Source organism: Oncorhynchus mykiss, chromosome 17 (assembly GCF_013265735.2).
Source record: "Oncorhynchus mykiss isolate Arlee chromosome 17, USDA_OmykA_1.1, whole genome shotgun sequence".
In the NCBI taxonomy this organism is placed as follows: Eukaryota; Metazoa; Chordata; class Actinopteri; order Salmoniformes; family Salmonidae; genus Oncorhynchus; species Oncorhynchus mykiss.
In genome coordinates, this window is record NC_048581.1 from 54,160,674 (window position 1) to 54,172,962 (window position 12,289).

Here is a 12,289-nt window from a genome sequence, read left to right on the forward strand (position 1 = left end):
GCAATTAGTGCAACTAATGACAATAGTGTGGGGTGTGTCATAATTACTAGGTTGATTAGGAGTGAAACTATTAGGAGACAATAGTTTACTACATATTTAATATATTAGGCTTGTGTTACCATTAGCACAAGCATAGGATTAACATTAACATACATGACTGTTTAATTTAATTTAACATATTCAGTTGCACTCAAAAGTTGGAACACATCTCATCATTCAAGGGTTTTTCTTTCTTTTTACTATTTTCTACATTGTAGAATAATAGTGAAGATATCACAACTATGAAATAACACATATGGAATCATGTAGTAACCAAAAAAGTGTTAACTAATCAAATATATTTTGGACATTAGATTCTTCAAAGTAGCCACCCTTTGCCTTGATGACAGCTTTGCAAACTCTAGGCTTTCTCTCAACCAGCTTCATGAGGAATGCTCATCCAAGCCCCCCTCCACCCCCCACCATCACACCTCCTCCTCCATGCTTCACGATGGGAACCCCACATGCTGAGATCATCCATTCCCCTACTCTTCATCTCACAAAGACATGGAAGTTGGAACCAAAAATCTCAAATTTGAACTCATCAGACCAAAAGATAGATTGCCACTGGTCTAATGTCAATTGCTCATGTTTCTTGGCCCAATAAAGACTCTTCTTCTTATTGATGTCCTTTAGTAGTGGTTCCTTTGCAGCAATTTGACCATGAAGGCCTGATTCACGCAGTCTCCTCTGAACAATTGATGTTGAGATGTATCTGTTAACTTCTTATGGTATAGGGGACGGTTGCGTCCCACTTTGGCAAAAAACAGGGAAAATGCAGTGCGGCAAATTCAAAAAAATGATATAAAAATCTAACTTTCATTAAATCACACATGTAAGATACTCAATTTAAGCTACACTCGTTGTGAATCCAGCCAACATGTCAGATTTTTAAAAGGCTTTTCGGCGAAAGCATAAGAAGCTATTATCTGATGACAGCACAACAGTAAACAAAGAGAGTAGCATATTTCAACCCTGCAGGCGCTACACAAAACATAGAAGTAAAATATATAACATGCCTTACCATTGACGAGCTTCTTTTTTTGGCACTCCAATATGTCCTATAAACATCACAAATGGTCCTTTTGTTCAATTAATTCCGTCCATATATATCCAAATGTCCATTTATTTGACGCGTTTGATCCAGAAAAAAACAGCTTCTTAAAAACGCAACGTCACAACAAAATATTTCAAAATTTGCCTATAAAATTTGCCAAAATCTTTCAAACTACTTTTGTAATACAACTTTAGGTATTTTTAAACGTTAATAATTGATCAAATTGTAGACGGGTCTGTGTTCAATACAGGAAGACAACAAACCAACGCTACTTTTCACGTCTTGCACACTCTCAACAGTGTTCCGGAGTTCCTAGGTGGCCTACTTCTTCATTGCACAAATGAATAACCTCAACCAAATTCCAAAGACTGGTGACATCCAGTGGAAGCGGTAGGAACTGAAAACAGGTTCCTAAGAAATATAATTTGCCAATGAGAAACCAGTGAACAGACAGAGACCAAAAATAAACCATTCTGAACGGTTAGTCCTCAGGGTTTTGCATGCTACATAAGTTCTGTTATACTCACAGACATGATTCAAACAGTTTTAGAAACTTCAGTGTTTTCTATCAAAATCTACTAATAATATGCATATCTTATATTCCTGGCATGAGTAGCAAAGTTGAAAATGGGCACACTATTTATCCAAAAGTGAAAATGCTGCCCCCTATACCTTAAGTTAATTGAACTCTAATTGAATTGAATTTGCATTTTTTGTGGATGCAATCTGAGGTGCAGTTAACTAATGAACTTGTCATCTGCAGTAGAGGTAACTCTGGGTCTTCCTTTCCTGTGGCGGTCCTCATGAGAGCCAGATTCATCATTGCCCTTGATGTTTTTTGCAACTACACTCGAAACACTTGAAATGTTCCTCATTGTCTTACCTTCATGACTTGAAGTAATGATGGGCTGTCATTTCTCTTTGCTTATTTGAGCTATTCTTGCAATCTTATGGACTTGGTCTATTACCAAATAGGGCTATCTTCTGTATACCACCCCCACCTTGTCACAACACAACTGATTGGCTCAAATGCATTAATTCCACATATTAACTTTTAACAAGGCGCACCTGTTAATTGAAATGCATTCCAGGTGACTACCTCATGAAACTGGTTGAGAGAATGCCAAGAGTGTGCAAAGCTGTCATCAAGGCAAATGGTGAATAATTTAAAGAACCTCAAATATAAAATATATTTTGATTTAACACTTTTTTGGTTACTACATTATTCCATGTATGTTATTTCACAGTTTTGATGTTTTCACTATTATTCTACAATGTAGACAATATTAAAAATAAATTTAAAAACTTGAATGATTAAGTGTGTCCAAACTTTTGACTAGTAATGTGTATTTAATTGTTTCCAATTTCATAAAATGTTTGTTACATGTAATCTTTTGTTTCAACTATAATGCCTGATACGCATCATGAACAGGGGGAACATATTGGGTGTGCTCCAGCTCATGCTTTTTATTAGACCATTATAAATGTTTCACCAGAAGCCTGACCTAAACGTACTGGAGAAACTATAACCTTGTTCTAAACCTTATCTTGTTCATCTCTGTCCTCACTCAACCCTCACTGTTACCCTAATATGTTATAATTAGTACAATGCTATCAGAAAATACGTTGTGTTCTTTAATGTTTATTTTACAACCTCCATCCATATCTTTTGTTCTAGGCTACATTTCTTTTCTCCTTGATAAAGTTTACTCCACTGAAGTTCAACAACACATTTCAGTATCCTTGGTGGGGTTCCGCCGTTGGCTGGTGGTTCACTCTCTCCTCCACCCTCATGGTTCCTCTATGGATGGTTTACATCGTGAGCGTCACTCCTGGTACACTACGACAGGTAAATAGGGACATCATTTATTATGTTTCTATAGAGTTTCACATTGCTTGACTTGGGCAGGAGCTCTCCGGAGCTGAGTACCGACACCTAAAATGTTCAACAGCTTGAGCTCCTGTTCCTTTTTTACAATATTATCTCAAAAGTATTGTGGAGCTCCTGCACCTAAATGTAAACAGTACCGGCACCAAACATGAGTACCGGCAACTGTCTCAGCCCAAGTCAAGCACTGGAGTTTCAAAACAGAAAAGCATCTCAGTGGTCCAAAAGCAACAAAAAACAATCAATATATCATAGATAGCGTAGCTATAGCTAGTTACGTAGGTTGGCGATAGAGGCTAAGTCTTTGAGTACATTCTCCAAAGATGGAGCAATGGTCATGAGAGGCCATGGTTAATTTCTCACTATCAATTCCAAACTTCAGATCTTTTAAAAGTTGGCAGGTACCATTTGTGTTGTTACCGCTAGTTATGTCTCTATTTCTACAATGATCAGATCCATTACCAAAACCCAATTTACTCCCCAATACACACTGATGATGTTGTTTCTTCTACCAACTAAGAAAGAGGAAAAACAATCAACGTTCTGCAAACATCACCAGTTATTTTATGTCTCCTTCCTTTGGTGGTCTCTCTTTGAAATGCTACTCTGTCTCTTATTCCTCAGAGACTGTCCATCCTCACCAAGCCATCAGAGGATCTCCCCATGACCAATGCCCAGAAGCATTCCCTCCTGGCCAAGCAGTCAGAGCAGGACAGACCCCTGGGGGACACGGAGATACCAGCCTGGGGCCACAACCTCCTAGACAGAGACACGGGCCTCCTGTAGAGACACTGGCCCCCTCTCTCAGCTACCATCTCTATAGGACTAGAGATAAGCAGGTCCAGCCAGTCACTCAAGGTCCTGACATAAACAATACAAATACTTCCTGTTGTGTAACAGAGACAAATGTGACCCTTTGCTTGGTCTGAGAGGCTTAGAAAAGTATAGGACAGAACATAATCCACCCCATGCCTTTTTCTTGGGAGGGAGATGTGGGTGTTTCCAAAACACACACTATTTCCTGTATGTAGCGCTGATGAGATGTAGAAGCACTGGTTCTGGGAAGTCTTGGTGTGAAAAAAGAGGTGTGGTCATTCTGTTTGACCCAGAAAACTACCTAGAATTAATAGAATTACAGGTCAATCTTGCTGTCTCATGTCAGAATGCAGAGAAAGCATCTGAAGTGAGATATTGCGTAAGGTCCGGAAGAATTAACCAGGTCATGGCAGACTTTCGTCTTGGCAGAGTAATGGAGGAAACAAAAACATGACATTAGTACTTTTGGTCCCAGTTGGTTAACTGAGTCTGTATAAACAAGTGAACAAACAAATATTTTTTTTAAGATACATTTTATCTTATATTTGGGTGGGTTTAATATTCCGACATACAGTAGTTTTTCTACTACTATGTAATTACTTAAGACTTTGTGAAGTATGACATTTGTGAAAATATATCGATGGTTAACGAAAAGGGATTGTGTAGATGCTGCCGCGATGCCGGTCAGTTTGATCGCGTAAAACTAATTGCAGAGAATCTTTGATAAAAACTAAAAGTCTTAATTTAATGATAGTAAAGACACGACAATGCATATATAGTAGAAACACTGTAAAATACTGTGATAGGATTTGATGCCAATATCAATAAACTCATCAAACCTTGTGCCATGATTTATATCTTATTTTTCCACCCTTATTCTTTGGAGTACGTTAAATTAAAAGTGTAATTCGCTGTAATTCTGAGGTAATTGAACAGAGACATCGTCATTCCACTGAATGTAAATACTTTTTCCCCACAGGGTACAGACTGTGTTCCATAGCCGAGCTGAAGACAAATACAGGAACAATGCCCTTCTATGAGTTACTGATAAGACCAGTAGGTAACAGCAGTGATCATTAACTGCCAGTTCAGGCTAAACCAACACAGAGCACACCCCACCTGCAATTGTGTCTAGGGCAAATTTAGCCTGATTTGAAAAATGTGTACTCGTAGCTTTAGACAGTTGTTTGTACAATATCTCTGTTCATCCTTTAATGACTTATTATGGGCTGTATTACAGTGCACTAATTTCTCTGACTGCTGACCAAAGGTGGCAGCTCCAGCTCTGCTATCCCTGATGACAGTTTGTGTTTCTTCATTCATAGATACCATTACAACCCTCAGTGTAGCAGGTTAGGGTGATAATAGAGTTTCAAGGTTTTGATATTTTATTGTTGTTCTCGTTATCGTTTTACACAATTCCCCAGCTGCACATGATATATTCCACTAGTATTTCACATTGTGGTCCAGTAATTGGTTGTGTCACTCCACATGTCAGGCAATCATCTGGAGTGCTTCAGCAAGTTGTAATAGCTGTAATACTAGACAAGTTTATCGTTGTATGTAAGGTAAGACAGAATGCCTATTAAAAGTGTGCCAGTTATCAGGTCGTACAACATGCCTACAGTATGTAGTACGATGAGATCTCTCATTGTGACTGTGATGAGTGACAAGTTGTATTTTGTCTTATTGCCTTCTGCATTCATATGTCAAATTATAAAATGACACTTGGACCCTTTCTGTATTTGACATTTCGGGCCAGAAGGAAAGAGAGCTGAGAGCTTAGTGCCTGAGTATAACAAGCCTTATTTCTGGTTGAAGATATTTTACATTACCTCCACCTGAGAACTTATGGGTTCTGCAGTAAAAAATAGCACACGAGTTACAACAGGTAAAATATGACTTGAAATGAATATATAATACATCTAAGCCTTCATCAGCGACACACTATCTCATCAACTGAAATGGTGTCTGGCTTCACTTTTATTTCCATAGATAGGAGACAACTGAGGATGGATCAACAACATTGCCTAGCTAAATAAAGGTTACACTAAGAGCATAACATTTCTGCACCGTAATTTTCTAATTTTTGTCTAACCAATACCCAAACGGAGATGAAGTGAAAATAAAAATCTCATTGATTTATCAAGACCGGTCCCGATGCCTGCCTCAGAGCAACGCGAAACGATGTTAAAATAGCTGTAGGCTTTTGCTTCAATATGCTCTTTAAATAAATAAGACCTACACCATTTTCAATAGCACATTACTCAACACTAGTGAGACTCATTTCATCTATGGTAGGCCTACAGTATATCGAAAAATATTGTTTTCAATGACGTGACTCTCCCCCACTAATTACATTTTGAGGATTGGAGAACTCTAAATGAATATCTAAGGGTCATTTTCCATTTGGATCTGTGATTATATCTGAGAATATCTAAGTGGCTTTTACAGTATATAATTCTAAATTAATTAATAATAATCAATTTGTTTAAAACTAACAATATTTTGGAGATTTCGTTTTTATTTGACCTAGAGTGAGCGAGAAAAAGGCAGTTCTTGAACATAGGGTGAGACATTCTCACTAATTTGTAAATAAAGTCAGTTTGATATTTAGAAAAATGTATTTCTGGAGAAACATAACTTGATTATTTAGCAGACATCACTTGCTTATATTCAGACAACACATATCTTAAGAATATCATGGAAAATGTTTGTTTCTCCATGCTTATATATTTTTGGGTCCCTCTAAGTCCCGCGGTGTAAGCTCACAACTTTTAGAGGAGGAACCACTGTAGATGCGCTCTGGAGGACAATTCCGGGTGCGGGCTCCCTCTCTCAACCATGGCGGATGTCCACATCTACTTCCCAAACCACTGGCCCTACGACTTGGGAGGATGGGATTATGGGTACCCTCTGGACAGGAACCTCTGCCGAATCGTAGATACGGGACAAGGCATCGGTCTTGATGTTCTTAGAACCTGGGCGATAGGTTAGTGAGAAGTCGAACCTGGTGAAGAAAAGTGCCCACCTAGATTGGTGTGGTTTCAATCTCCTTGCTGTCCATATGTACTCTTGGTTCCGATGGTTGGTGAGTATGACGAATGGTTCCTTGGCGCCCTCCAGCTAGTGTCTAAATTTCTCTAATGCCAACTTCACCGCCAGGAGCTTCCGATCGCCGACATCGTAATTCCTCTCTGTGGAGGACAGTTTCTTGGAGAAAAAAAGCACAAAGATACAATCTCAATGGGTTACCCTGTCTTTGTGACAAAACTTCCCCCATGCCCACCTCAGATGCGTCTACCTCAACCGCAAAAGGTAGAGTTAGATCTGGGTGTTTTAGCAAAGGGACAGAGGTGAAACGCCCCTTGAGGAGACGAAAGGCCTCGTCAGCTGCTGGAGACCAAACCAACCTATGAGGCCAACCCTTGAGCTGAGAGGGGCGGCGACGGCACGGAAGTTCCTGATGAAGCGGCGGTAGAAGTTGGCAAACCCCAAAAACAGTTGTATCCCCTTGATTTGTGGTTGGGACTGGCCATGACCTTACCGCATCTACCTTCTTGTCCTTCATCTTCAATCCCTTCGGGCTGATTTGATAACCCAAGAAGGAGACCGCCTTGGCGAACAGGTGATTGGCTAAGAGGCATTCCAGGACTGCTCGAACGTAGGTGATGTGATCTTCCAGGTTGGTCGAGAAGAACAGGATGTCATCGATGTACACAATCATGTCCCTGAACACCTCGTTGATGAATTCCTGGAACACTGACGGAGCATTGACATCATGCTGAACACTGTCCTCCACTCATCCCCACCCGGATGCGATGAGATTGTTGGCACTCCGCAGGACCAGTTTGTTGAAGAACTGGGCCCAACAGAGCTGCTCGATGGCTGACGGCACCAACAGGAGTACCGATACATTGTGGTGATGTCATTGAGTCCTCGTAATCAATAGATGGGCATAATCCTCCCTCCTTCTTGGCCACGAAGAAGAAACCAGCCGATTTAGGAGACGTGGAAGTGAGGATGAAACCCTGTTGGAGGGCCTCTTGAATGTAATCCTCCATGGCCTGGGTCTCAGCTAGATGCGTCTGCGCGGAGGTGTAGCACGGGAAAACACGTCGATGGCACAGTCCCAGGGGCAATGAGGAGGGAGACAGGTAGCGCAGGTTTTGGAGAATATCTCCCTTATGTCCTGGTATTTTGGGCTGAAGGGCAACCACAGGACTCTCAACCAAAGTGGCACCACAGGGGACAGGGAAGCAGGTCTTCCGGCATTCAGGTGACCAGTCTGTGATTATCATATTCAACCATGAGATGGTAGGGTCATGGCGTTGGAGCCAAGGGAGGCCAAGGATGATGTTGTGAACTGGTGCACTGGTGATGAAGAAGGGGATGTTCTCCTGGTGATTGGACTCCACAGTGAGGGTGAGTGGTTGAGTGATGTGTGTGATGGTTCCAGATCCTAATGGCCGACAGTCGAGGCCCTGAACTGGAAAAGGACAGCAGAGCAGGTAGATGGTAATGTTGAGGGAGGAGGCAAGGGTCTGATCCATAAAAGAGGGAGAGAAGTAATGAGAATTCCGACGCTCCCAGAGAAGGTTATCCAGATGGATGGCTATCACAATGAGTGCGTCCAGGGTGAGGTTGCCGTCACGACAGGCCAGTTCCTTCTGGACCCCCTCACACAGACCTCTTCTAAATAGTGTGCGAAGCACCGGCTCACTCCATCCACTGGAAGCTGAGCACATACTCAGCAGCCGTCTGATCCCCTTGCTGTAGCTGAAGCATATGCTCACCTCCCTCTCTAACCCTCCACGGGATGATCAAAAATGCATTTAAACAGAGCCATGAACCACTCATAAGAATCTAGCTCCTCCTCTCCTCTCTCCCAGATGGCCGTAGCCCATTCCAATGCCCGCTCGGTCAGCAGAGAAATAACCGTGGCAACCTTAGACCTCTCGGTGGTGGGGGCTCCCATCAGGTGTGAAAAATAGATGGCTCACTGAAGAAGGAAGCCACTGCCTTTGGATGGTGTAACGTCGTATTTCTCCGGGAGGGATAGACGGGCATCGCTGACCTGAGTGGGTTGCTGAATGGGCCGTTGCGCTGGCTCGCAGTGTAGACTGGCTCTAGAGTATCCTCCGCTGCTGGGCTGCAACATCTTTCAGGGGTGTTCGAGATGCTGCAGACTGTGGAGAATCTCTTTCATGGCTTTCCCCAGTTGAGCCAGCTGGTCATTGTGTTGACGTAGAAGGTACCCTTGCTCGTCGACCGTCTGAGAGATATCTGATTTTCCTGCTGCTTCCATAGTTTGAGTTGGTACTCTGTAATAATTGAGCTGTGAGTCGGGAAGTAGGTGCAGGTGAAGCGTTTAATAAAACATCAAAACCAGGAACGAAACAATTCCATAAGGCTACACGCCGGTACATACGAATGATACCAACTGGTGAGTGACCATAAAAGACTGACATATAAAGGGTAGGAAATGATGAAGGTTGTCACGACTTCCGCCAAAGTTGGTCCCTCTCCTTGTTCGGGCGGCGGTCGACGTCACCGGTTTTCTAGCCGCCACCGATCAACTTTTCATTTTCCATTTGTCTTGTCTTCATTGTATATACCTGGTTTCCATTCCCAAAATTCTATGTTCCTTATTTAACCCTCTGGTTCTCCCATGGTTTTGTGTGTGTTTGTTTGTTGGTCTATATTTGTGAGCTTGATTATTTTCCTTCTTGGAATATTTGTTGTTTTGAGTAAAGTTACGTGAATTACTCATCTCTGTGTCCTGTGCCTGACTCCGCCTTACCTGCTATGCCTAGACGCCTTACAAAGGTAATGAATACCAGGTGTGAATCATAAGGATTAACAGGTGTGCGTAATGACGATAGCCAGGTGTGCGTAATGATGAATCCCAGGACCGGTGGTTAGTATTCCTGCAACATCGTACGCCAGAGGGAAGGAGCAGGAGAAGATGTGACAACAACATTGTAGTTACTCCACAATATTAACCAAATTACACAGTGAAAAGTATGAAGTCTGTAAAAATATTCCAAAACATGCTTTGCAATAAGGCACTAAAGTAAAATTGCAAAGAATGTGGCAAAGAAATCAAGAATAAGAAATAAAAGTAACAAGTAATTGAAGAGCAGCAGTGAAATAACAATTTCTGGTCACAGTCCACCCATACCCGTAGACCACTGTAAGACCACTACAGTCTTACATTCTGACATCATTCAAATGGTACTGACTGCATGACAAGTGCTTGAAACTAGTGCGCTATTGCCACCTACAGTAAAACTACTTGTAGGTAAATTACTTACTTTCACTGGGACAAAAACGATCACCACTCACTCACCAAGGAACTCAGAACCACCTGTAGTAACATTGCATGAACAGTTGGTGGTACTAACGCACTACAACTGTGACATGGATATGGTTGTGGTAAAGTCATATTGATTGAATATACATACATTGATTGTACTTTTGTAATAATAATAATAATAATAATAAGATGATTATTATGGTACCAGAGGTGTCACACACCAAATTATTGAAGGGCCATTGATGGCCAAATTCAATATAATTGAATTGAACAATATCTTAAATTTGTACATGTTGATAATTTTGCAGATGCTCTTCTCCAGAGCCACTTACAGTCAGCTCTAAAGGTTGCTAGATATGACAGTATTTGTCAAAACCAGTCATTACAAAGTCAGTGCTAGTAGAAAAAGACACCTGTTAGTACAAGAAAACAAGTATAACAGTAAGGTGATTGTTTGTCTATTAGGGGATAGGGGTTGTAGGGGGATAACAGTGAAGGAGCCTAAATGGGTCTGTTTCTAAGTAACTAACATCACCTTTATATCACAATTACAGATAACTTTTTGTGTGTTGACACAGTTTTGTGATCTCTAACCTTTGGCCAAAATCGTGAACTGGAGATAATTTATTAACATTTATAAACACCTTTCTCAGTTTTGTTTTTTCAGAGCGCTGTGCCATAGAGTAGGTCCAATCCTCGTAGTCTTATCGGCAGACTCAACAGCCTTGGTTTCTCTAATGACTGCCTCGCCTGGTTCACAAACCTCCAAACGAGCTTCAATGCCATACAACACTTCTTCCGCGGCCTTCAACTGCTCTTAAATGCTAGTAAATCGAAATGCATGCTCTTCAACCGATTGCTGCCTGCACCCGCCCGCCTGACTAGCATCACTACTCTGGACAGCTCTGACTTATGAGAATATGTGGACAACTATAAATATCTAGATTTCTGGCTAGACTGTAAACTCCTTCTAGACTCATATTAAGTATCTCCAATCCAATATTGAATCTAGAATTGGCATCCTATTTCGCAACAAAGCCTCCTTCACTCATGCTGCCAAACATACCCTCGTAAAACTGACTGTCCTACCGATCCTTGACTTCGGCGATGTAATTTACAAAATAGCCTCCAACACTACTCAGCAAACTGGATGCAGTCTATCACAGTGCCATCCGTTTTGTCACCAAAGCCCCATATACTACCCACCACTGTGACCTGTATGCTCTCGTTGGCTGGTCCTCGCTACATATTCGTCGCCAAACCCACTGGCTCCAGGTCATCTATAAGTCTTTGCTAGGTAAAGCTCCGCCTTATCTCAGCTAACTGGTAACCATAGCAACACCCACCCGTAGCACGCTCTCCAGCAGGTATATTTCACTGGTCATCCCAAAAAGCCAACACCCCCTGGCCGCCTTTCCTTCCAGTTCTCTGATGCCAATGACTGGAACGAATTGCAAAAATCACTGAAGTTGGAGACATATATCTCCCTCATTAAGCATCAGCTGTCAGAGCAGCTTACCGATTGCTGCAGCTGTACACAGCCCATGTCACGCCCTGGTCTTAGTATTTTGTGTTTTCTTTATTATTTTGGTTTATTATTTTGATAAGTCTATGGTTGCCTGAAGTGGTTCTCAATCAGAGGCAGGTGTTTATTGTTGTCTCTGATTGGGAACCATATTTAGGCAGCCATATTATTTGAGTGTTTTGTGGGTGATTGGTCCTGTCTTAGTGTTTGTTTGCACCAGATAAGGCTGTTTAGGTTTTCACGTTACATTTATTGTTTTTGTATTGTTTGTGTTTATCTTTGATTAAAGATGTATTGAAATAACCAGGCTGCATTTTGGTCCTCCTCTCCTTCACCGGAAGAAAACCATAACAGCCCATCTGTAAATAGCCCATCCAACCAACTACCTACCTCATCCCTATATTTTTTTTTGTTTTCTACTCTTTTGCACACCAGTATTTCTACTTGCACATCCTCATCTGCACATCTATCACTCCAGTGAAAATGGCTAAATTGTAATTACTTTGCCATTATGGCCTATTTATTGCCTTACCTCCTTAATTCATTTGCACACACTATATACAGATTTATCTATTGTGTTATTGACTGTACGTTTGTTTATCCCATGTGTAACTCTGTGTTGTTTTTGTCGCACTGCTTTGCTTT

At 41.4% G+C, this 12,289-nt stretch overlaps 1 protein-coding gene across 1 annotated transcript in view; it reads left to right on the plus strand.

Annotated features, from left to right (window-relative positions):
- Positions 1–4,642, plus strand: part of LOC110494094 (sodium- and chloride-dependent GABA transporter 2) — a 40,891-nt gene extending 36,249 nt beyond the window's left edge. The window contains exons 14-15 of the mRNA XM_036950134.1: positions 2,775–2,945; positions 3,609–4,642. Of these exons, the coding sequence (XP_036806029.1) occupies positions 2,775–2,945; positions 3,609–3,770 (333 nt within the window). The 3' untranslated portion in view covers positions 3,771–4,642. The remainder of the gene's footprint in view (positions 1–2,774; positions 2,946–3,608) is intronic.
- Positions 4,643–12,289: the final 7,647 nt, after the last annotated feature.